The sequence below is a fragment of the Gymnoscopelus braueri genome (genome assembly GCF_963280865.1).
Source record: "Gymnoscopelus braueri genome assembly, chromosome: 10".
NCBI lineage: Eukaryota > Metazoa > Chordata > Actinopteri > Myctophiformes > Myctophidae > Gymnoscopelus > Gymnoscopelus braueri.
Window position 1 is genome coordinate 55,156,420 of NC_137611.1, and position 26,575 is coordinate 55,182,994.

Sequence of the window (26,575 nt, forward strand, 5' to 3'; positions counted from 1 at the left end):
TATAAATATTATCAACTTTTAACACTTTAATGAAATGTGGTCTAAACGTTCTCAGTGGTAAATACTAAATATGTTTTAAGATTTATATATATTAAAACAAATGAGGGCCTGTAACTATGCGAGTGTACAAATGGAACCAAATGAATGTTTACGGATCCATTTGGTTCCATTTGTACACTAACAGAGTTAGGGGGATGGTTACCATCAGTGATATTTGAGTTGAAATAAAGGTTTGAAATGAAATAAAATGTCACCAGTTCCACCACGTCTCTGTTGGACATGATCTTCATGGAGGTGAACAGCGCTAGCTGTAGAGGACTGACCAATGTCATTCCTTTAGCTGAGATGGCCCTGGATCTGATCTGAGGTCAGATTTAAACATCAACACAACCAGAGTTATTCCTTTAGCTGAAAAGGCCCAGGTTCTGATCTGGAATCAGATTTTTCATCGTGGAGACTAAGAAAAGAGCTATGCTTCAGCTGGAAAAGAAACTTGGTCGAGAGATTGAGAAGTAGCTGTAGGATGAGCTGAGGAGGATCCAGCAATATGCAGTGGATGTAACTCTGGATCCTGATACAGCACACTGCAAACTCATCCTGTCTGAGAATGGAAAACAAATTAATATGGATATATGAAGAAGAATCTCCCAGACAACAAAGAGAGATTCTTCAGTATTACACTAGTGTGTGACTGCTTATCAGTCGTAGGAAAGCAAGGCTTCTCCTCAGGAAGGTTTTACTATGAGGTTCAGGTTAAAGGGAAGAGATACTATTTAGGAGTGGCCAGGGAGTCTGTCAACAGGAAGGAAGGGATCACACCGAAAGGTTACTGGACGGACGAGCAATAGAAAGTACCGTGCTCTTGTCTCTTGATGACCCTGATGTCCTCCTCCCTGCAGCCAGTGGGAGTGTTTGTGGATTATGAGGAGGGTCTGGTCTCCTTTTATGATGTGGAGACCAGAGTTCATCTCTACTCTTTCACTGGATGCACCTTCACTGACAAACTCTATCCGTTTTTTAATACAGATTCTACATCTGTCAATCACACAGATTAGACTAATTCAATCCTCGGCTTTCATTTAAGACAACTTAGACAAGTGTGTATATAAAAGGGTTAATTTAACTGTCATTTCAAATCAAGACATTTAACGGTTGTTTCTAAGAGATGTATTCTAATGAAACATTAGAATACACAATGGAAATAAGCCCCTCTGTGATGCTATTGACTGTATCATACGGGCAATAGCATCACTGAGGATAAAAAGAGCATATTAGCCTTCTTACTATGTAAGAAGGCATTTTATGTAATGCCACCAAAACCAATCAATCGATTAAACTATAAAAATAATTTGACCTGTTTGAGAGCAGACCAAAATGGTAAATTAATTATATTAAGATATTTGCAAATAGCAGATCTACAAGCACACAACACATCACATTGCAAGACATAGGAGCTTGTAGATTTATTATTTTGGGAAATTATGGAAATTAAAAAAATATTTGAACATTTTTTAAAAAGGTTGAACAGTTTTACATTATTACATGTTCAAGATCAAAATCAAATACGTAGTACAGCTTTACTTAAAATACTGCAATGTGGAAATACCCCGTTACAAGCAAAACTCCTGTATTCATATTTTCATTGGCATCAAAATAAATGTTAAGTACCAAAGAAATGTCCCATTTCACAAATGTCCATAGCCCATCTACAAACTCACACCATGTCACAATGCTAAGTGCTGTGAGCTTGTAGTCTATATTTGAATAGCCAAAGTATAAAAAGGCCTGAATTGTTTATTGTATGTTTTGTAATCATCTAAACGTGCAAAGTAACAAGTAACTAAAGCTGTCAAATAATTCAGTATGATATTTATTTATATATCTGAATATAGAGCTTTAATTTCTATGTACTATATAGGAATAACAATGTTAGAAAACTTTAGAAAACGCACAGGTGTATAAAAGATTCTTTATTATGACCAAAAACATAAACAACCACGTTTCCCTGCTTTACTCAGATCAGCTAGATGTTGCCGAAACTGAATTTGAGGGGAAAAAACTACATTTTGAAATAAACATTTCTTAGACTTGTGAATTTAGGGTGATATAACTGACATTGACATAACAGGACTGCAACGCTTAATTTATGCTCCGTTGTGCGACCGCATCGACACACTGAAAATAGCTGATCTACAAGCTCACAATTGTAGATCTATTTCTGGAGCACAACGAAGAAAGAATCGGGCATCTAACTAATCAGACACATAATCAGGTTTTCCTTCCAACTGGTCTCAAACGATCAATTATGATTTGTCAGATGATACATTATCTAGCCATCACGGGTGCATTCATAAACATGCTCAGAGAATCCGCTCCGTTTTCACACTGCTCAGGATTTTGACGTCAGAGTACTGTGAAATCAGTTAACGCTGCAATGTAAGACTTATGTCCTATGCAGGATTCGAACCCGGGTCTCCCGAAATGCCTACTGCTGAGCCAAGACGGAAAGCACGTTTTGTGCAAGGGGAGATATTACACCTTGATGTTGAGGCAGTGAAAGCGCTCATGGGCTCTGAGGGTTTATTTTGCGAACACACCTTGTGTCAACACATTATTGGGTGGGTTGTACAGTTAAACTATGACTGCTCTGTCCTTTACAGAGAACTAAATACTAGAACAAGTATATCTATAAAAACGATAACTAATACCACGAATACCCAGAGCCCGACTGATGCTAGAATCCGATACATCGGTCAAGCTCTGCTAATATCTCATCCACACGACAGTAACCCCTCCCCCATCTGTGACATCATATCCAGGAAGGTCATGTGACGTGTTTCTCTACTAATAAAGTTACATTTAAACGATGATTACAGCTGCATGGAGGAGCATCTGCTAGATGGGAGCTTCCACGCTGATGGAGTTCACCTCAAAGGAGAATTTCACTTGAAAACACTTTTTAACGTCATTTTAACATGACTTTAAAGTGAAATCCCCTTTTAGAGATCACAACTCGTCCTCCTACGTCTAATAACCTCCCCTGTATCCTCCTCCAGTTCCCCTGTATCCTCCTCCAGTTCCCCTGTATCCTCCTCCACCTCCCCTATACCCACCTCCACCTCCATACCCGCCTCCTCCACCCCTATAGCCGCCTCCCCCTCCCCCTCCCCTGTAGCCACCTCCCCCTCCGTACCCTCCTCCCCCGTACCCTCCTCCTCTGTACCCGCCTCCACCCCCCCTGTACCCTCCTCCTCCTCCTCTGCCTCCGTCGTCAAAGCGACCCATCTTGGGAGGGCGGGGTCCGTCACCGAACCTGTGGAGAGGACCAGACGTCAGTTAAGAGTGTGTTCACACTATCGCCTTTATGAACACACAGTGCTGTATAGAGCGCTTTTTCTGCTGTCGAAATAAACAGACTTCAATATACCGCTTCCCTCCCTCCAGGAGATGTGCAAGAAGCTGTGTGTAGTCAAAGCTCACTGTATAATCAAGGACATGCACCACCCCAGGGCCAGGCAAGGAGGTCTACCATAGTATCAAGGGCAAGACCACCAGGTTTCTGAAGAGCTTCCACCAGGCTACCATCAGACTGTTGAACAAGTTACTATCAACTGGAACACTTTACTTGAAACTGACAGTTTTTCCTCCATTCATGTAGATCTGTTCCTCTATGCAGACTTTTACTTTCTCTGTGGACCTGCCATGTGCATCTTATGTCGCTTACATCGCTTTTGAAAACACATCTGTATATAAAGTGTTTTTTCCTCAGGATTGTTTTATGGGCTGACTACAAATGCTGTTTTTATGTTTTAATGTTTTCTTATTTCTATTTGATGTTTGCTGTTTTTAACATGCATGTAAAGCACTTTGTAACGATGTTTGGAAAAGTGCAATACAAATACAATTCATTCATTCATAATCATGCACATAAGGGATTAAAGCAAAATAAGTCCTAATGTGTGATTTGTGAAACAGCAAGGAGCTCCCCCTCACACTAGCGCCGTGTTTCATAAACAATTAGCACAATATGTAAAATTAGGATGTACTGGTAGCCATACAGACAACCAGTTGAAGAAATTGTAGATTGAGGCTTTAACCTTTGCCTTTATGCAAAATCCGAGATCAATAAGGGTTTACTGGGAGATTGATCTATTGCTAGTTTGACCATCTACAAGCTTACAACGCACATACCTTCCTTATATGGACCACTTTCCCACGTGTTTAACCTCATACTGTATCTGCTGGTCATGATTTTTTTAAGGAGGTTATGAAAGAATGCATTTAAATATAGTTTTGCTCTTGTTAAGCTTGGCCTCCTATTTACCTTAATTCATCAAATATTGGAATATCAGATCAGCAATTCGACAAAAAAACGAAATCTCCATGAATTCAAGGCTTCATAATGGTGATTGCGGCGATGATGATGTCTTCTCAGTTTATGTTTGTTTTAGAGTAATTGATAGAAACATAAGTGCAAATTTAGATGCATACCTTGGGTTATATAAATGGTATAGTGGGGTTTTATTTTGGGTATGTACCGTGGGTTATATAATATAAATAGTATAGTGGGGTTTTATTTTGGGTACGTACCGTGGGTTATATAAATGGTATAGTGGGGTTTTATTTTGGGTACGTACCGTGGGTTATATAAATGGTATAGTGGGGTTTTATTTTGGGTACGTACCGTAGGTTATATAAATGGTATAGTGGGGTTTTATTTTGGGTACGTACCGTGGGTTATATAAATGGTATAGTGGGGTTTTATTTTGGGTACGTACCGTGGGTTATATAAATGGTATAGTGGGGTTTTATTTTGGGTACGTACCGTGGGTTATATAAATGGTATAGTGGGGTTTTATTTTGGGTACGTACCGTGGGTTATATAAATGGTATAGTGGGGTTTTATTTTGGGTACGTACCATGGGTTATATAAATGGTATAGTGGGGTTTTATTTTGGGTACGTACCGGCCCCTCTGGCCTCTCCTCTCCTTTCCTCCCTCCCCACTTTGCTTTGCGGCCCTAACCTCTAGTCCCAACCTCCCAACCTCGGTCATGTGATAAAGAGGTCAGACTTCCTGTATCTGGTTGCTATGGCAACCTGCCAGATCAGGCTGAGGGTCCGATAGGCAAATCAGAGAATCAATCAAGCCGAGAGTCTGATCACTGATCGAGGTGGGGTAAGATGCCTAAATCATAGCCATAGCTCTGATCAACAGTCTGTGGCGGGTCTTGGAGGCATGTGGAGTGATCCTGTGCTTGCGAATCCCGGACGAACTTTCGGAGCTTTTGTCAATTATAGTATTATAGTAGTATATATATATATAAGATGGTATAGTGAGGTTTTATGTTGGGTACCTACCGTTGGTTGTTGGCCATGAGGTTGAGTCCAGCAGCAGAGGGCTTGGAGATGTGTCTGATGGTGTTGAGCAGACGCTGGTTGGTGGGGTCCAGCTGTCTGATGTATTCTGGGTCTTTGGTCACTTCCACCACCAGAGCCTCCATGGCCGCACGCAGAGCTGCAATACCAGCCGCCATCTCATGGGGGAGCCTCAACTTGATCCTGGGAAAGAATAAAAAACAGTTTTAAAACCTCTGAACCACTTGAACCCTAGCATCCCTATTCTGTGGGGAACCAAGAAATAGCCGATCTACAAGGAAACAATGTGCCACATTATACAACAGGTAGTTCCGACCAAGCAATCTGATTGGTTGAAATAGCTATCTAGCCGTGCTTCAAACCAGCATGATAGCACAGGCCTAATCACATTAATAAATCACTCCGCACTGCAGTCAGCACCTGATTAGACCATATGGCACAGCTGTGCTGTGACGTCACGCTGTCCCACGGTAGGAAAACAAACAGACACAGTAGCCTGACCCACCGCCGCCACCGGAGAACAAACAGCTATGCAAAATAGACTATGTTGTTGAAAATAGCCAATCTACAAGTTCACATCGCGACGCGTTGTCAGCTTGTAGATCAGTTATTTTGGCCACGTGACACGGTCGTACGACGGAGCATATAGCCTACTGGAATCAGCTGTGTTGATGAGACGGTGCCTCAGAGCGCTGCTGCTACAGGGACTATTTAATGTCTCAGTCAAATAAACCCTTCTCTTTACAGGGAAACGGATAATAGCGAAATATTTTTACTATGAATTGCCCCACAATATGAATACATTTGGATGTGTTCTGTTGGTAACTGTTGTATAATCGCAATATTACACTCGAGGGTGTGCTTTACCTACATTATTGGCACTTCAGTGATGCTTGCGGAACTCGGCTCCGCCTCGTTCCTGACCGCATCACTGGCGTGCCAATAATGACGGTAAAGCACACCCTCTCGTGTAATATTGCTTAAACGTGACACGCGTCTGAGCTTGTAGATTTGCTATTTTCACATTGTTTCTATTAAATCTATTTTACAGTTTATTTTCACATTGTTTCTATTACATCTATTTTACAGTTTATTTTCACATTGTTTCTATTACATCTATTTTACTGTTTATTTTCACATTGTTTCTATTAAATCTATTTTACAGTTTATTTTCACATTGTTTCTATTAAATCTATTTTACAATTTAACTGTCGCACCCTTAGTCATCTCACCAGTAGCCTCGGAAACCCATGCCTTTTTTTTTGTTACAAAAGAAAAAAAGCCTGGGCGAACCATGCAGGAACGATGGTCTTAGGACCTTGTTATCTCCTAACCAATCAGAGTGCAGAGGGGCGTCGCTCTAAATTTGGTGACGTCAGCGTGCTCCGTGCACAGGCCGGGGGGGGGGGGGGGGGGGGGGACATAGATTGGTGAAGCAATAGGAAGCGCCGCACGAATCCGGGCGGCTGGGTTTGGATCCGCCCTTCAAGACCATCGATTGGGCTCGTTCTTTCAGTCTATCTCACCAGCCATCCAGCTCACTAGATCTTTAGGTCACATACTGCCACCGTATGTCAGTATGGTGCAACTACAGTCATCTCAGAGTTAGTGTCGAAGTGTCCTTGGGCAAGACACTGAACCCTACATTGCATCCAATGAGTCGGTTGGCGCTATGACTGTGGGAAGTGAGGACGCTGGCGTCGACTGTTCGCCGCTTCACCTCCCAATGTATGAATGAACGAACCAACCATTGTGGAGCGCTTAGAGTACTTGGGTAGAAAAGCGCTATAAAAATGCAATTCATTATTATTATTATTATTATTATCATTATTATTATTATCTCACCAGTCATCCAGTTCCACTACGTCTCCGTCGGACATGATCTTCTTGGAGGCGAACAGCAGCAGCTGTAGAGGACTGACCAACGTCATTCCTTTAGCTGAGATGGCCCTGGTTCTGATCTGAGGTCAGATTTAAACATTTACACAGTCAGGCTCATTCCTTGAAACTGGGCATACCATACACTGTACAATTTTAGAAATGTTGTCGTTTAATTTCTACTGTACGACTGCAGTGGCAATTTAAAGCCAAAGCTCACATTTTATATTCTCACACTGTACAGTCGCCAAGCCACGACCTGAGTGCTCACACAGTCCGTGTTTGGAAAATTAAAACGGCCACAGGCCGGCATAGATATTCCATACATTGATTGCATGCATTCCAAACACAGCTATAGAACTCTAATTTGTGTCTCAGCTCGTCATAGAATGTCCATTTGAAAGTTCTCCGAGGCAGGTAGAAGTTGGAGTTACAGTACCGTATATACAATATTATATCTTTGCTGTCAGGCAGATTAACTTTTCAGGGAATGGACGAAAAAAAAACACGTGGAGCTCAAGTGGAGTTAGAATGTTTTACGTCGACTTCGCCATTCTTATCAATGATGGAATAAACGACATCTCCGAAGTTGGAGTTAGGTAGTTTGACCGACAGTTTTGAGGATCCAATGGAGTTAGGAGGTTTAGTCGGAAGCGCTTTTTATTACTTTTCATTGGTTCAATATTTGTAAAACCCACACACAGACGTGAAGGGTGTTCAATAGCACTGATTTATAAAAAAAAAAAAATTTAAAAATGGAGATAGCTGGTGTCAGACAGCGACGATATACAATATAGGGTGTACAGATTTCTAGAATCACATATAATATAATATCCATCCACCCATCCATTCCTCACTCCCTCCCTCCACACACCCACCAATCCATGCCTCCATACCTTCTCACTGAAGACAAAGAAAGGACTCGGGTATTTGATGTCATGGGAGCTGAAGGGACAGTTGACGGAGGATTTGTGGATCAAAGCGTTGCGTCCCTCTGTGGTGAGAATCTTCCTCTTCTCTTTGTGGTAACACACGTTGGGATACGAACCGAATGCCAGCAGAGACACCACCACGTCTAGATTGTTGTCTGGTCCCACGTTGCAGAACATCTGAGACAACAGACACTCTGAGAGAGATACACAGAGACAGACAGACAGACAGACAGACAGACAGACAGACAGACAGACAGACAGACACAGTGATAGAGAGAGAGACAGAAGAAAGGGGGAGAAAGAGAAAGTGAAGATCTATTTCATGGCATTGAAACAGAAGACAGATGCAAGTATTTCTTTCGGGTAATTTACGCTTGCTTGCATGCCAGTGTCGCACACTGAAAATAGCAGATCTACAGGCTCACAATGTGCCGCAGTGTGACGCATTGAGAGCTTGTAGATCGGCAATTTTCAGTGCAGGAACACATCAAGCCAACCCAAATAAATCAGCCCTAAACAGGAGACAGAAGATAAAAGAACGTTCATGAACCTTCAGGGAAGCCAGCGTTGATCAGGATGTCCTTCAGTTGAACTTTGGCCTCCCAGGTCATCCTCAAGGTCGACATGTTGAGACGCTTCTGCTCACAGAATCTGTTTTCAGCGTCTTCACCGTTAACCCTGAAATAAGCATAACATAACCAAATATCAACCATAACATGTCGAAATATTAACCCTGTAAATATTAACAAACCAAATATTAACCCTAAAACCATAAACAAACCAAATATTAATATTTTCATCTATCTTTTACTTTATTCGTTTCCAGAGCAGTGCACATTAATCAACATGGCAATCAATACATATGGCGGATTTAGTTAGAAGCTAACTTCCATCAAAAAGGCCATTACTCGTAAATGGCTACAGACGGAATCTCCATCTGCGGAACAGTGTTGTTTTCGTCAACGATGACGAAGACGATATGATTTCGTCAACGCCCCTTTTTTTCATGACGAAGACGTAACGTTGACGTGCTGAACATAGCTCTTTGATGACTAAAATATGACGAGACGAATGTGTGTTTTCGTCGACGAGACGAGACGAGACGAGACGAGACGAAATTGTTATTGGGTGGGACGTTCAAAATGCATGAAGAGATCAAAATATTATAGCGATATTATTTCGATGGGGGAATAGTGGCCAATCACAGGGAGGGTTCTAGCAACATCCGGCTCTGTGATTGGTTTCTTTTCCTTTTTTTGGGAGGGGGGGGCTCTGTGATTGGCTGGGATACCGGCCTGGTCTGGGCAGTGTTGCCATGTTCTTTTATTATAAGTTTCCACCAAGAACTTAATTTGAAAATAGCAGATCTACAAGCTCACAACGTATCGCTCTTGATGCAACACGTTGTGAGCTTGTAGATCTGCTATTTTCAAATAACCGATGTATACAGTAGGTTTAAGTACTAAGTTGTAAGTGCTCATGTGGCCCATAGTCGCTTCTTTTGGTCTGGTTTTCCTAGACCTGGTTGCTTGTTTCTTTCACCGAATCTGGCAACACTGATGCCGGCTTCACGTGTAGTTGTTGTTGTTGTTGTTATGAAGTGAAGACGCGAGTTGCCTTGCTGCCTTAAGTTATGATAGTGGGCATATTATTAGGTTTTAATGGGTTAGGTGGTCTGAAAAGAAGAATGGATATATGGACATACTACTTTACAATCCATCTGAAAGGAAACCTAATGCACCTAACGGGAGAGGGAGATAAGAGACACCAGAAGGCGTGCCACGCTACTATTTTTGCAACGGTAAGCTAACGCAGTCCATTTACTGACATAATAAGTCGATGCTACTCGACAATTGGCCCGTCGTAATGTTTGTCGTACTTCCTAAAAGTTTTCCATAACATCTGACGCTAGCTTCAGGCTAAAGCTGCTTAAGCCAGTGGTTCTCAAACTGTTTCATGTCAAGGACCCCCAAATTGACACTTATTAGCCCTTAAGACCCCCATTTGAAAAGATATGCCACGGGACCCCCTCATAAGAGATGATTTTTACAGCTCTAGCAGTCAATTCTCAACCATTTTCATTGAAGGACCCCCAGTTTGGCATGCATAAGGCTACGGACCCCTATTTTATGGCATTTCTATCTCTGGGACCCCAATTCATATTGTAAAATCAATGTTCATTTAACTCTGAGAGTGTACAAATGGAACCAAATGAACCCGTTAGGGTCCATTTGGTTCCATTTGTACACTCTCAGAGTTACAGACCCATAAGGGTCCATTTGGTTCCTAACTATCCATCATTTAGCTGGGGACCCCCTGGAACTCCCTCAAGGACCCCTGGGGGTCCCCGGACCCCACTTTGAGAACCAATGGCTTAAGCTAACTTGGATTGTTTAGCCTTGTATCAAGGCTATGGATTGTTATGAGTAAAACATGCAGGCTTTTTTGGCTGGACAGGGGCAAGTGAAAGCAAGTGAAAAAGGGGGCATGTCAGTGACGTAGGGGTTCAATGGTTGTTTGCATCGTGCCTATGACTGACGTGACGAGTAAATCCTTGGAACTCAACAGTACAGTAACTTAATATACCTAGTTCTTACATACACTATGTACAGTACAGTATATGTACATTCTAATTTTTCCATTGCTTAGAAAGAGGGTACGATGTGGTTATTAAGCTATTAAGACGTTTTTCTTTCAACTGCATGAGTTTAAGTGCCAGTTTAGTGCTACCATAATGTACACAACTGTCAAAAATACAAAATTTTTAGTAGGAATACATTTGCCTCCTGTGTGAATTGTGCATATGAATAGGATGGGGCAGGTGTACGCTACTGTATTTTAACATCAGTCATAATGGTGGTACTTGGAGAGACAAATATTTTCTGGGTGGTACTGGTAAAAAAAAAAATTGATAATGAGAACCTGATCTAGGCTATTCTATTTTCTGAACATGCAGTATTTTGTGTGAATTACAGTATGTGTTGTAACACACGTTGTATCCTATTGTGTTATCCCCAAAAAATGGGATATATTTTATGATAATACTGTTAGCAGTCATATCTTAAATGTATATTGACCTAATTAAATTAGTTTAAATACATTATTTTATTTTATTTGTTTGACTAAAACCAATGACTAAAACTAGACTAAAACCATTTGAGTTTTCGTCGACTAAAACTAGACTAAAACTATCAAGGATAGAAATAACAAAAATGTGACTAAAACTAACAAGCATTTCGTCCAAAAGACTAAGACTAAGACTAAATCTAAAATGCCTGCCAAAAACAACACTGCTGCGGAAGATTGGCTTCAAGTAGTCTCTGAGATTTGTGACATGGAGAGGATGACTGCTAACTTGAGGATGAAGAAAGAGATATTTGAGAACAAATGGGGGATACTCATGTACTGTATATACACAACGCATGACTTCTTAAATATATATATATTCATATATGTGTATATATGTTTTTTTTTTTTCTTCTGACGATCGAGGGAGAAGGTACTATGTGTGAGATGATATAAATGAAACTGGTTGTTGTAAGAATTGAACGAGCTAAAACCTTTTGAACAAAAAATATACAGTTTTCATGTACTATCGTTTATTAACATTGAACAGCACCTGTGCCTTTCTTCTATTCTATTTTATTTTATTATTATATAAGATGATTTTGGCAACATATGTGATGTCTATTGTTTGTCTTTTGTTTTATGTGTTTTGTTCTTGAAAACTTAATAAAATGTAAGTAAAAAAAAAAAAAAAGCTAACTTCCATCCATAGTCCCACGAACAAATGCACTACCAGTGATAACATGACAGAGATCCTGAACATCTCCCAGTAGCCTACAACATTAGCAGACCGTGGTTGTATACTGGTCAGCTCCCAGTACAACAGCACTTGTATATCTGCTATTATTTGGAAAAATCGTGGAAAATCGTGGCCTTTGAATATATATATATATTTTTTAAGCGAACATTTCTGACTCAAATCTTTGCTGACCTGACATCGTCCCAGGCCTGGAAGACGGACAGCAGAGCAACGTGGTCTGAGAATCGATTCCCAGAGAAGTTACGATGAACGAAGCCCAGACGTCTGCCTTCATTGATGAACGGCTCCGGGAAGCAGGTAGCCGCCGAGATGGTGCACAACGCATCACCCACACTACACACACAAATACAAATACACATAAAATACAATTAAAATACACATCACTAAGAATAAAAAACAAGCATGCACATAGCATAGAATAACATTAAAACACACATCATAGAATTAACAAATAAAAACATATTGTTTCTGTCGGGTAGAAACCTTGTAAGTCCAAAACCATTCCCTTTTTATTATAATTTTTATGATTTAAAATAGTGAAAAGAGGCGATCTACAAGCTCACAATGCCTCACATTGTAGATCTGCTATTTTCACTACTGTTGTGCGTTACCATGATGAAGTATAATTTACAACAAAGCATAAACAAGTTGAAAAAAACTATACAAAAACAACTTTCTGCCCGACAGCGACAATATATAAAAAAACACACACATCACACATCAACACACGCGTGGACCCCTCTTTCCATCTAGACTAAATTAGAAGCAGTGGTACTGACTTGAAGATGCATCCCATGATCATCATCTTTCCCAGACGAGGTTCGATGGGGAGGCGAGCCAGAATCCTTCCCAGAGGAGTTAACTCATCGTTGGAGTCCAGAGCGTCCAACTCTGTGAAAACACACATTTATGACATCATATCTTGTACATTTATGACATCATATCCTCTTACCGGAACCAAAAACCTAAGACCTAAGACATGGGTCCTGGGTTGGAACTATTATAATTGCCAGGTGTCTCTGGTAAGTGAATCTGAAATTTACCCGTATCGACCTGAGAGGACCTGTGAGAGTGTGTAGTTTAGTGTACCTCTCAGTGTGTGTTAATGTGTGCAGTTTAGTGTACCTCTCAGTGTGTGTTCGGCCTCTATCACAGCGTCCAGCGGTGGAGGTTCGATGGCCTTGGACAGGAAGTGACCGATGGCTCCCAGCCTCAGCAGTTTGATGCTTAACGCCACCTCATGGAGAGGAGTCCTGAAGATCTCTGGAGTCATGTGGGTCTCCAGTCTGGACAGACAGACAGACAGACAGACAGACAGACAGACAACAGGTTGTCATGAAATCTCTTATAAACCCAGAGATTCACCACAAGTATCAGTCTAATGGTGTGTTCACACAAGCACCTACAAAAGCTACAAAACTAACAAGCGTGTCGCAGAGTTGCTTAGTGTTGCTCAACACGCCTGTTGACGTCATCAAGCGTATGTCCGTGTGTGCGAGCGACAAGTGAGAAAAATATTAATGAAAATATAAAGGCTGGTTTAAAAAGAACAGGGAACTGGCTGACGGCAATAATACGTTTTTCCTCCATTACAATAAGGAATTGTGTGGAGAGAGAATGGGAGTGGAAATGCTGGAACTAAAATATATGATTGACTGATGCTCCACTGCATTATTGGAGCGCTGAAAAAAGCTGATCTAGCACAACTTCCTGGTTTGATCCCCGGCTCGCCCCTGGGTTATGTTGAAGTGTCCTTGAGCAAGACCCTGAACCCCTAACTGTTCCCAATTGGGCAGGTTGGTGCTGTACAATGAAACAGCTCTCTCACTCTTTCAGCACATAAACAAACCACGCAAACATATAACAAAGAAAACAGTAGTATACCGGCGCTTTTCCACTATAAGTGAACCGTGTTGTGCTATGAAACGTATTTCACAGGTTCTGGATTTGTTTCCATACACTACGACTGGGTTTCAGATAAGGTTCTGGTTTGTTTTCCATACACTACGTACCTAATTTTGGCCCTGCTACGAGGTGCTACTATCCATGAGTTCTGGGAATTATACTTTCAAAATCTTTAAAAAATAAATAAAATTGCTGATCTACAAGCTCACAGCGTGAGCTTGTAGATCGGCTATTTACCTCCCCTTTCAGGGTTGGTTCTGGTTATAATGGAAACTTAACAGAAAACCCATCACAGAACTTCAGGGGTTCTGGAAAGTTTCTGGAAGGTTCTGGGTTACTGTTCGTAGTCGTAAAGAGACATAAGTCAGGCCGTACCTTTCGAAGCGAGCACGGCTGCAGAGGTGGAAACAGAAGCCAGCACGGACTCTCCCCGCACGACCTTTCCTCTGCTCCAGGTTGGTCTTAGACGCCCACACGGTGGCGTAGTTTGTCATGTTGTTGTGAGACGTAAACAGCTTCACTTTCTGCCTGGAAGTACACAACAAAACAACACATGTTACACAAACATGATATCACGCCACACACGCACACACACACGTTCAACACATCTGCCTGTGGGCTCCAGAATAACATATTGTTTAGAGACATTTGTTTTGAATATAATAATGACATTTTAATTTGTGTCGGTTTATAATTTTACCTTTTGTTACTGGTTGCACTGGTGCGCCTAACTTTTTCATTAAGGCACACATTTTATATTTTACCATTTATTTCAGCTCCAGTACACATTGTTAATTTCTTAAGACATTATGTAAAAGCTTGTGAACAGGAATAAATGCAGCTTGCAAAGTTTAAACCTTCACTTATTTCGGCTATTTTATTCAAGTTTCGTAGATCAACAGATCGTGTTGATTTACTGACAACATTAAATCAATCTTGTATTGCATTAGTAATGAGATATATGACAATGTGATTAACATTATTATGTTTAAATTTGTTACTTTGTTTACATAGTCGTGCACTGAGCTTCACTGGGAAATGAGGCCACGGAGCGTTGCACTGTGGAGGGTTGTGTAGACAACTCAGTGTGGTAGTGCATTTTGTGTTTATATTACAACACGCTTTTATTACAGCAGATTGTGGCTGCTATAGTTGTACACCTCAGGTGACACTCACTTGCAGGAGTCGATGACGTAGACGACATCGTTGATGGTGATGCTGGTCTCTGCGATGTTGGTGGACAGAATCACCTGCAATGCAAACAATGAGGATTTAAAGCCTGGAAATGCTCAATACAGCGATGCATTGATATTAAAAAATAATATGCTTTTTCCAATTTGTACAACTGAATCTTTAAATATTTAACATTTTTAAAGTAACTCAAGTACAAAACTTAAGTACAGGGGTTGAGTACTTTGTCCATCACTGCGTATGAGGAAGTATAAATCACCCCCCACCACCACCACCTTTCCTACTGTAAGCTAATACACCCAACCACATGGCATTTAGTTTACAGTTGATGATATTTCCATTGGTTTAATATTTATGACACCCTTCACCACTTTCACTTTCAAACAATTTCAGAAATAGCTAAAACAGGCGATCTACAAGCTCCCAACGCAATGCGTTGTGAGCTTGTAGATCGCCTGTTTTCGCTACTTTTGCACGACATTGTCATATCACAAAAAAACGTCATCAATCAAAAAGCATGGTTGTCATGGTGGTGACCTCTGACCTTAGTGACGTTGTCAGGGACGGGTTCAAACACTCTCCTCTGCTCCTCTCGTGGGATCTGGGAATGGAGCGGCAGGATCTTGTACCGGCTACTTCCTGCAAAAACAACACCAGTCACGTGATTGGTCAACGAATCTTAAAAGGAATGCTACACGTTTGACGGTGACAAGCGAGCGACCACATTCAAATTCAAACAGCCCTGAAATGGGATCGTTTGGGTGCAGAACTGATCTAACAACCCATGCCGGACTTTTGCCAGACAATCCGATTTCAGAGAGCCCTAGAGCACCAATTAACTGTTTGTTTTTTTACCCATATTTTGAAAGCAATTTGTTTCCAAAAGTTTCCATTTCAGAACATTTAACTTTAAACAAATAAAAATAAACACAAGTAGCTCTGACAGAATAAAAAAAACTCCACTGGATGTGGGTTAGTCTGAGTGGGTACGTTTGTTTTAGATGTGGGGGGTACCAAAGTGAGCGTTTATCTACAGTTGTCTCTGCATGGAGTAGATGTGTGGGTTAGTATGGGGGTTATTATCATTACTATAACCTATTTAACCACTAAAAAACATTGAGATAGGAGTTGCTTCTTTTACAAGAAAGAACTGGCAAAGAGACGGGTAGGTCCACAAAAAAGACAGACATAAAAGGACATTACAATACAGAGCACAGCCATATGGCTGAGGGACTCCCGATATCACCCAATGTGTAGATGTGAGTTGGTTTGGTTTGGATGTGGGTTTGTGCGTTAGTTTGGTTTGGATGTGGGTTAGTTTGGTTTGGATGTGGGTTTATGTGGGTTAGTTTGGTTTGGATGTGGGTTAGTTTGGTGTGGATGTGGGTTAGTTTGGTTTGGATGTGGGTTAGTTTGGTTTGGATGTGGGTTAGTTTGGTGTGGATGTGGGTTAGTTTGGTTTGGATGTGGGTTTATGTGGGTTAGTTTGGTTTGGATGTGGGTTAGTTTGGTGTGGATGTGGGTTAGTTTGGTTTGGATGTGGGTTTATGTGGGTTAGTTTGGTTTGGATGTGGGTTAGTTTGGTGTGGATGTGGGTTAGTTTGGTTTGGATGTGGGTTTATGTGGGTTAGTTTGGTTTGGATGTGGGTTTATGTGTTTTAGTTTGGTTTGGATGTGGGTTTGTTTGGTTTGGATGTGGGTTAGTTTGGTTTGGATGTGGGGGCGTACCAAAGTGAGCGTTCATCTCCAGGTGCCTCTGCATGGAGTAGATGAGGTTCCATCCAGGCAGGAAGACCAGGACGGCTCCGGCCACCTGGAGCGTCTCGATGTATCTAAGGAGCGACTCCACCAGCTCAAAGGGAGTCTCCTTCTCGTTCATCTGGGCCATGGAGCGCTTGGTTTCTGCCGTGTACTCCGCACTGCAGAGGATGTTGCAGTTGGTCTGCAAACGCACATGCATACAGGACCCTTTTACATCAACTGGAAAAGACTATTTTAAGGTGATATTTTATATCTCATCGATTAGTTCGGTTAACCTTTGCCCCCGTAGTCCATTTCAAAACAAAATGAATGGTAAATAAATAGGTCATGATTTACGTGCTCAGGGATATAAAATGATTGCTGGTGAAAGTATACTACGTTGCTGCCGGGCGGAAATCGCTTTACTATTGACTTTAGTACTGGGGTTGAGTACTTTGTCCACCACTTAAATGATGATAAAAAACAGGGCGCTCAAGTGGCACAATGGTAAAGTAGCTGCCCACCACCGCGGGGTCTGGGGGCTCGAATCCACCACGCTGCATCAGGCTTTGTCGAGAGTCTGTTCGAATGCTGGTGATATTTGTCATGTGTGTGGGGAGGAATCACTAAATTGAGGTGTAAAAACAGGTTTCAATCTCACATCTTCATCTCCTCCATCCTCATCCTTGTCTTTCTTCTTACGGTCCACCGGAGGAGGTACGAAGTTAGTCATCTGAACACAATCCTCCAGGAAATACTCTGCACCACACACACACACACACACACACACACACACACACACACACACACACACACACACGTTAACACATCTGAACATCTACAATTTAATCATTTCATTAGGTAGACGCTCTTATCCAGAGCGACTTACAATAGGCAAGGTAATCACAAAGAATGCAGAAATTGTAGTGCCTCAGTAGACTAGTAGGATCCCAGGTAAACAATGAACCTAGCATCAGTCTAAACCAGGGGTCTTCAACCTTTTCAGGCCAGGGACCCCCAAACTGATGGGGAGATGGAGCAGGGACCCCCTACCTCGTAGGGTAGGGCTACCACATATATTGTATATTTATGTACACAATTGTGTTTTATATTGCCTGCTCCTATACGCATCTGCCCTAGCCTGGTAAACCCTCCCTCCGGAAATCTCATTTCCAATGAGATTTCTGGAGGGAGGGTTTACCAGGCTACATCTGCCCCAGTAGGTGTGCAAAATTCTCTACAAAATATGTATAAACATACCATGTTATTGTGCATTGTGCCTCCATTTATCTGTTTGCTATGGATTCATGTTATGTTTAAAGACAATTTGACATTTTGGGGGAAAAGAAGAAAAACAAAGTTTTTTTTTTCCAAACAAAAATATTGTTTAATCAAACAACAATTTCGCGGACCCCCTGCAGTACCTCCGCGGACCCCCTAGGGGTCGCGGACCCCCTGTTGAAGACCTCTGGTCTAAACGATATACTATCGAAATAACATGTACATTGAAACTCTAGGATACCAGGTAAACAATGAACCTAGCATCTGTTCAATAACATGCTATCTAAATTACATTTGTGTGTGTGTGTGTGTGTGTGTGTGTGTGTGTGTGTGTGTGTGTGTGTGTGTGTGTGTGTGTGTGTGTGTGTGTGTGTGTGTGTGTGTGTAGCACATACACGTTAACAATACAGTCATATTTCGCTCACACCAAATGTGTTCATGTTAACGATGCATAAAGAAGCATCGGATCCTTGTTCAATCGGCTCCCACAGATAGGCCTTTCGGGGGGTGGTCCCGTATGTCATGTCTTGATAGACTTATTTACAATGTTATTTGGTTTCAGAATACACTGATTTTTCATAAAAATATAAAGAATACAAGAAATGTTGCAAATACCCCTCCTGCCCAGTCCTGGGTGGGTGGGGCTTAGTTTTATGCTCAGGTGTGCTGATCCGAGTGTGTACAAATGGAACCAAATGGACCCACCCCTACAGGCCTGTAACTCTGAGCACAAACAAATGTAACCAAATGGACCCGTTCAATTTGTACACGCTTAGAGTTATGGGGGTTCTTTGAAATGTTTAAAGTTTGAGAACCACTGGTTTAGGCACACCTGAGCTTTATAGGGCTCACATAAGAGTAGTCTCACCCTGTACGAGGGTGAGGGTGATGGTGAACATTAGTATATCATGTGTATGATGAAGTGTACCTTGTACAGCGAAGGTGCGTCCGAACACCTCGATGACAGGACAGTTGAAGAAGTATTCCCTGAACATGGTGGTGTCGATGGTGGCTGACATGAGGATGACCCTGACCTCTGGGTACGTCTGCACCACGTCTCTCAGCACCACCATCAGAAAGTCCGTCTGATGCAACAAAAACACGTCACATAATGCATTTCAACATTTCACTGATTAAAAACTATTTGCGAGGCCTTTTTCTGTCCAAATTAATTTCTATATTTCCTTGAGAAATTAAATAGTAGACTTTAAATTTAATTATCAGTAATGATTGGCAATTATGTGCATTACATGGATAACAAATATGACCCTGATCGACTTCAATTAATTCAAGATCAAAGTTTTGCAAAGTTATTGGACAGCCATATAATCACTCCTATGACTAATATATGGAAATAGTTAACTTACATTAATGTCTCTATGACTGACACATGTTAATATGTCAGTCATAATTTAATGTCTTACATTAATATCTCTCTCGTGGATTTCATCAACGATGACGTGACTGATCCCTCTGATACCAGCCTCCAACTTCCTGAGTAACACACCTGTAACACACAACAATACACACCTGTAACACACTACAACACAACAATACACACCTGTAACACACTACAACACAACAATACACACATGTAACAAACAACAATACAACAGTACACACCTGAAACACACAATACACATCTGAAATATACAACACCAGTTACACCACACACACATGTTTTAAGCTGATCTAAGACCAACATGTTGACTTACCCACAGTGAATAAGAGGATAAAGTCATGTCTTTCATCTGATCTAGGACCAGCATGTTGACTTACCCACAGTGCATTAGATAAAGCCAGTTCCGTTGTCAAAGCTAGTTTCTCCGACTTCTCGCTAAGATTAATCTCCCCCGACAACAACTAGAAATGCCAATCCATGCCTTTATTTCCTCACGATAGGGCTTTCACGACTAGAGATTTTTACAGATCGACTAATTTGACCCAGTGGTAGTCGACTAGGCGAAATTTTTTTTTTTTTTTTTTTTTTTTAAGCGGGGCATCGTTTTAATGCCATCCTACTACTATATTACTATTATTATTATCCTCCTGCCCTTATTTTTATGGCGTTTTAAGGGAAGCGCTTCTGGCACAGTAGCACAGCACCACAGCAGCGTCTCCAAGGATCCCCATTGCCCAATAATAGGCTTTTATTGGGCATACTTTTGACCCCCTTTTGATAAAAAAAATAAAGTCAGGAGGATAATAATAATAGTAAGATGGGCCATTACTATGGCATTAAAAAAATAAATAAAAAAAAAATCTCCAACTATTCGACTAGTACCAACAAGGTCGACTAGTGGTTATACTAGTCGACTAGTCGGCTAGTTGGTGAAAGCCCTACCTCACGACTCGATTACTGCAATTCCCTGTACACCGGCTTAGAGCAGTCATCTCTCAAGCGCCTAGAGCTGGTCCAAAATGCTGCAGCTCACCTTCCCACTGGCACAAAAAGACGTGAGCACATCAGTCCTGTCCTGGCCTCACTTCACTGGCTCCCTGTCAACTTTAGAATTGATTTTAAGGTCCTCTTATTTGCTTTTAAATCTTTAACCGGGCTAGCTCCGCTGTACCTCGCTGAGCTACTGGAACCATACACCCCAGCCAGGGCTCTGAGGCCTGCCGATGAGTCGTTACTAGTCGTTCCAAAGACTAGCAAAAAGACCAGGGGTGGCCGCGCCTTTGCTGCTGCCGCCCCCACGCTCTGGAACGACCTGCCTCTCCCCATCCGATCTGCCCAGTCCATTGAGGTTTTCAGATCCTTACTAAAAACCACCTATTCTCTTTGGCTTTTAATTGATTTGATTTGATAAAGTCATGTCTTTAAGCTGATCTAAGACCAGCATGTTGACTTACCCACAGTGCATTAGAGGATAAAGTCATGCCTTTAAGCTGATCTAGGACCAGAATGTTGACTTACCCACGGTGCAGAACATGATGCTGGCGTGAGGTCTGGGGAGGATGGACTCGAACCGTACGCTGTAGCCACAGCTCTTCCCAACGTCCTCTCCTCTCTCGTACGACACCCGCTCAGCCACCGACACCGCACTGATACGCCTGGGCTGCACACGCACACACACAATTGCTTATTACATTTGATTATTACATTAATTCGATTAAAAATAAATTATATAATTGGGCCTGTGGTAGCATCGACCAAAGGTATTCACACCGAGAATTCAATTGTTTTGTTTGAACAGCAGCAGAGTAATGAGAGTGAAACAGCCTCTACTTTGTAGCCACTCTATCGCTGATCTAAAGCTAAATGTGTAACCCATTGTTGTTGGCCGTATTGTGAGTTTTGGGTATCATTACATCCCTATTTGTAGTAGTAATATCGTAGCATTTACCTGAGTCACCACTATGTTGCAGTAGCAATATTGTAGTAATATCGTAGCATTTACCCGAGTCACAACTATGTTGCAGTAGTAATATTATAGTAATATTGTAGTACAGTATTTACCCGAGTCACCACTATGTTGCAGTAGTAATATTGTAGTATTTACCTGAGTCACCACTATGTTGCAGTCTGCAGCGCGGTGGTTCTGGATGAACTGGTCCAGGATGTATTGAGGGACCTGGGTGGTTTTACCACAACCTGTGGCTCCTCTGATGATCACCACTGAGCTGCTGTCTAGAGCAGCCATGATCTCTGCCTGAAACTTCTTCACTGGCAGCTGCTCTCTCTCTGCCAGGATCTGTGTGTGAGTGAGTGAGTGAGTGAGTGAGTGAGTGAGTGAGTGAGTGAGTGAGTGAGTGAGTGAGTGAGTGTGAGAGAGAGAGAGAGAGACGGGGTGAGAGAGAGACGGAGAGAGAGAGAGAGAAAGGAGGTTTAAGTCTCATTTAAACCATCTCTTCTGCTTCTATCCATCATCTATATATATTATATAGTCTTATTACACAGCTTGGTTGAATGCTTGATTCTGATTGGTCAATCCCTGAATTCAGCGGTGTGTTATTTCTTGATAATGACCGATGAGCTCTATAACAGACCGCTGTCTAATCAAAGGCTCAGAGCACCTGCTCATATGAATCTGTGCTGCTTGATTTTGTGCCGTATCCAACATGACAGTCATGTAAACAAACACACCATGTCATTTACAACTAAAAGTTGCTCTCAAACGTTGCTCTGAGAAATAGACAATGCAGTAACCGAAAATGTATTTTATTTGATCAACACTTCCTTGTTTTCCGAGGCGACCGTGTCCGCCCAGCGCAACACTTATGGAATAAAAAAGGAAATACTTGTTTTGTTGTTACTTTTGGGTCATTTATTAAGTAGCCGTGTAATAAGCGGGATAATTGACGGGTCGCCGGTCATTATTGATAAATAAATCACCCTGTCGGGATTTATTTATCAATAATGACCGGCGACCCGTCAATTATCAATTGCTTAGTGCTGTTTCTCAATCAGTAACCACTAGTAGTCCATGGGAATATGTATTAACATGTTAACAAAATATACAGTAGCCTATATTTTGCCCTTGTTAAATGCATCAAAACTATTCAACATAATATTTCATAAGTCCATCAAACGTTTGGACTAATGGGTGTAGAGTGGCAACGTTACTGATATACTATTAAAACTGCATTAATACTATTGATATTAATAATAATAGTGCATTAGTAAATATAATGTAAAACCTTGTGCAGGTTTTCATCGTGTTGCATCTGGTCAGTCAGTTCATGATGAAGATCTGCACTGATCTGTTCTGATGTACACTGTGAGAGAGAGACAGACAGACAGACAGACAGACAGACAGACAGAGAGAGACAGAGACACAGACAGACAGACAGACAGACAGACAGACAGACAGACAGACAGACAGAGAGAGAGAAAGAGAGAGATTAAACATCTCTAGATACAGAAGCATTAACATTTCCATGATTATTAAAAATGACAACAATCCAACATTAGTGTTAATGGAAGTAGTGGAACTAATATGACAACAATGTAACTCAGTAGTGTTAATACTAACGAAGGCCAATGGGCCTATTTAATCATAAATGTATACGTTAATAATTCATTATATTAATTAATAACAGATTATTGTTAATACTAACGAAGGCCAGTGGTCCATCATCGATGTTGCTGGAGGTCCAGGGGTTCCAGTTGACCTGGGGAGGAGACCAGGGCACCACGCCCGCTCCGCTCTGCCTCTGACTGGGCTCAAACGATGCCATCTTCCCCTGGATGAGAGACACTGGAGCACTGGGGTCCGCAGGCTGGCAAAAGATAGTAAAACGTACAGTTACAAACACACCAATACAAAAAAACACAGGCATACAACGATGTACCCCTGAATGAGAGACACTGGAGAGCTGGGATCCACAGGCTGACGAAACATATTAAAAATACACAATTACAGGGGGCACGGTGGCACAGTCGGTAGTGCTGTCGCCTCACAGCTAGAAGGTCCTGGGTTCGATTCCCGCAGGGGACGCTGTGGGCGCTGGGGGCGTGTTCTCTCCTCCGCGTCATCAGTGCCCATACCCTAGGTGGGGTTGGCGAAAGGGCCTTTCTGTGTGGAGTTTGTATGTTCTCCCCGTGTCTCCTAGGGTAGGTACCCTCACAAAAACATGCAGTAATCCTGGTCACTATACTGCCTCCCCCTGGCCAGCCGGGGCGCCTGATGGAGGGGAAGGGAACTGGTTGGAATAACGTGTTCCTTCCACGCGCTACGTCCAACCAGGGAAACTCTCCCCTGTCAGGTGACAAGAAGGTCAGTTGGCTCTCATGCATTGAAGGAGGCATGAGCTCGGCCCTGGCCTCCCTAGGTTGGCAGAGGGAAGGTAGTGCCCAGGATTACATAGACAATTAGCACTGGGTGTAAAAAATAGGGTTACAAAATCACGGGATAAAAATTTAAGAAAAAAAAAAAAAAAAAAAATACACAATTACAAACATCACCAATACTAAAAACACACACATACAACCATCTTCCTCTGGATGAGACACTAAAGCGCTGGGCTCCACAGGTGTTCAAAGATACAAAAAAATCTTATTATTTTATTCTGGGTAAAACTTTGAAGATATTTAATGTAGAGTGAAAACAAAGAAACTAGCCCTGAGGGCTAATTTCAACAACATATGGGAGTGGTTAAAAACACAGGTACAACCATCAGTCTACATACTGCATCCACAGGCTTCCCCAAGATCCAAAAGAAACACACACAGAAATAACCATCTACAGCCTAGAGTAGAGGACCACCCATGTAATTAATATTGACCGTTTAAGTGTGTGTGTTTTTTTACTGTCTTGACACCATCAGGATCAGCATTATGCTGCCAAAGTCTCCCAATAGTTTTTATCATTTATTATACTGAACTTGTCTGTTGGCACATAATTGTTATTTAATCATCCAGTAGAGCAGGGGTGTCGAACTCATTTTGGTGTCCGGGCAAGATTGGTCAAATGGTGACTTGAGGTGGGCAGGAACCAGTTACGGACGCACATGCGCGCTCACACGCATTCAGTTATACAGCATTGTTTTTCAATCTGTTGTCTTGTCTTGTTATTATTATTATTATTATTATTATTATTATTATAAACCATTTTAAGTAGAATAATTCAATTTGAAGTTAAACAATACCTGGTAATGTGTGTGGGTGGTTAAATAATTACATTTATAGAACAGTGGTGTAAAGTAACTAATTACATTTACTCAAGTACTGTACCTAAAGATTTGAGTTTTACTTTACTAGAGTATTTCCAATTTCCAGAACTTTTACTTCTACTCCACTACATCTCAGTCACTGCTATAACTACAGTATATCACTTTAAAAAATGTTTTATGAAGATTAGCTACTTTAATTATTTACATTAAAATCAAACAATGCAATTTGTAATGAGCCCATCCATTTGAAATAGAACAATTAAATTCATTACCTGGTAATGTGTGAGGTAATGTGTGTGGTTATGATAATGTTCTCATCAGAACGGCCAATAACATTTACATTTTTTGTTTCTGTTAGCTAATGTGTGCCCATTGTTCTCAGGTTTCAGCTATAGATCACTGTACACAACATTCTTTTTATGCAGGCATACCTTCAACAAGGAAACTATATTATAATAAATAAATATATATATATATATATATATATATATATATATATATATATATATATATATATAGACATATAATATAGACATAACAAAGTTAGAGAACCACATATTATAGCAACATAAGTGTTTCAGAAAACTGTTAGGATTTAGGAGACATTTGTAAAGATTTCCATGATTTTTCAAAAATAGCAGATCTACAAGCTCATAGTGCGAGCTCCTCCTTTCCTTTCTTCGTGTGTGTGTGTGTGTGTCTGTCTGTCTGTCTGTCTGTCAGTCTCTTCAGAGACAGAGAGACAGAGAGACAGAGAGAGAGAGAGAGAGAGAGTATACTAGCCATTACTAATCGACAAGTTGAATAGACGGTTAACGAGCCAATCAGCCAGAACAGTCCACAGCTGGCTGTGGAATGTTGGCTGACTACCGGGCCATCAGAGGTACTTGCCAGCCAGTGGGGGAGGGGGGAGAGCTGCTTGGACGCTCAGCAAGGCAACGTGTAAACTCCGACTCTATATCTGTTAGAGGTAGTATCAATTCACTATTTGTAAAAGTATTTCGCGGGCCGCACTGGACCTTTCCGCGGGCCGCAAAATGCCCGCGGGCCGCGAGTTTGACACCCCTGCAGTAGAGGGTGCTCAAATACAAGCACTATGAGCTTTGTCACTCCTGCCTCTTCCAATACAGATGGACAGCTACTTTACTGCCTCTTCCAATACAGATGGACAGCTACTTTACTGCCTCTTCCAATACAGATGGACAGCTACTTTACTGCCTCTTCCAATACAGATGGACAGATACTTTACTGCCTCTTCCAGTACAGATGGACAGATACTTTACTGCCTCTTCCAATACAGATGGACAGCTACTTTACTGCCTCTTCCAATACAGATGGACAGATACTTTACCAGACACTGGTACTTTACCAGTACTTTACCAGTTCATCCAGTACAGATGGACAGCTACTTTACTGCCTCTTCCAATACAGATGGACAGCTACTTTACTGCCTCTTCCAATACAGATGGACAGCTACTTTACTGCCTCTTCCAATACAGATGGACAGGTACTTTACTGGAGGTGTAAGAGTTCATCTAATTGTTAAAAATGCTTAAAATAGCAATCTTCAAGCTCACAGTGCATCACATTGCAACCGTACAACTAAATATAAAATAGTGTTTAATTGGTTAATCAGACCAATCGATTAATTCATTATTTTAAAAAATCATTTGATTTATTGCATTGATTCGTTTATATATAAATACAAGCATGTATTCATTATTCAATTCATAAAACAATATTCAATAGAATAATCAATAAGTTGATAATGGATGGTTCCAGCATAATTACTGTAAACCTTTAACAATAGTTTTCCTCATTCATGT

General features: G+C 41.3%; 2 protein-coding genes across 3 annotated transcripts in view; one reads left to right on the forward strand and one right to left on the reverse strand.

The window, feature by feature from the left end:
* Positions 1-26,575, forward strand: part of lamc1 (laminin, gamma 1) — a 327,165-nt gene that overhangs the window by 255,745 nt on the left and 44,845 nt on the right. The window lies entirely within an intron of this gene.
* Positions 1,956-26,575, reverse strand: part of dhx9 (DEAH (Asp-Glu-Ala-His) box helicase 9) — a 45,122-nt gene continuing 20,502 nt past the window's right edge. For both annotated transcript variants that reach the window (XM_080439232.1, XM_080439233.1), the window contains 19 exons: positions 23,196-23,357; positions 22,776-22,853; positions 21,638-21,829; positions 21,052-21,193; positions 19,556-19,638; positions 19,060-19,216; positions 17,512-17,609; positions 16,839-17,052; positions 15,655-15,749; positions 15,096-15,169; positions 14,295-14,447; positions 13,140-13,300; positions 12,794-12,905; positions 12,186-12,347; positions 8,739-8,866; positions 8,153-8,382; positions 7,224-7,339; positions 5,361-5,561; positions 1,956-3,313 (listed from right to left, as the gene is read on the reverse strand). In XM_080439232.1, the coding sequence (XP_080295358.1) occupies positions 3,028-3,313; positions 5,361-5,561; positions 7,224-7,339; positions 8,153-8,382; positions 8,739-8,866; positions 12,186-12,347; positions 12,794-12,905; positions 13,140-13,300; positions 14,295-14,447; positions 15,096-15,169; positions 15,655-15,749; positions 16,839-17,052; positions 17,512-17,609; positions 19,060-19,216; positions 19,556-19,638; positions 21,052-21,193; positions 21,638-21,829; positions 22,776-22,853; positions 23,196-23,357 (2,844 nt within the window). In that variant the 3' untranslated portion in view covers positions 1,956-3,027. The remainder of the gene's footprint in view (positions 3,314-5,360; positions 5,562-7,223; positions 7,340-8,152; positions 8,383-8,738; positions 8,867-12,185; positions 12,348-12,793; positions 12,906-13,139; positions 13,301-14,294; positions 14,448-15,095; positions 15,170-15,654; positions 15,750-16,838; positions 17,053-17,511; positions 17,610-19,059; positions 19,217-19,555; positions 19,639-21,051; positions 21,194-21,637; positions 21,830-22,775; positions 22,854-23,195; positions 23,358-26,575) is intronic.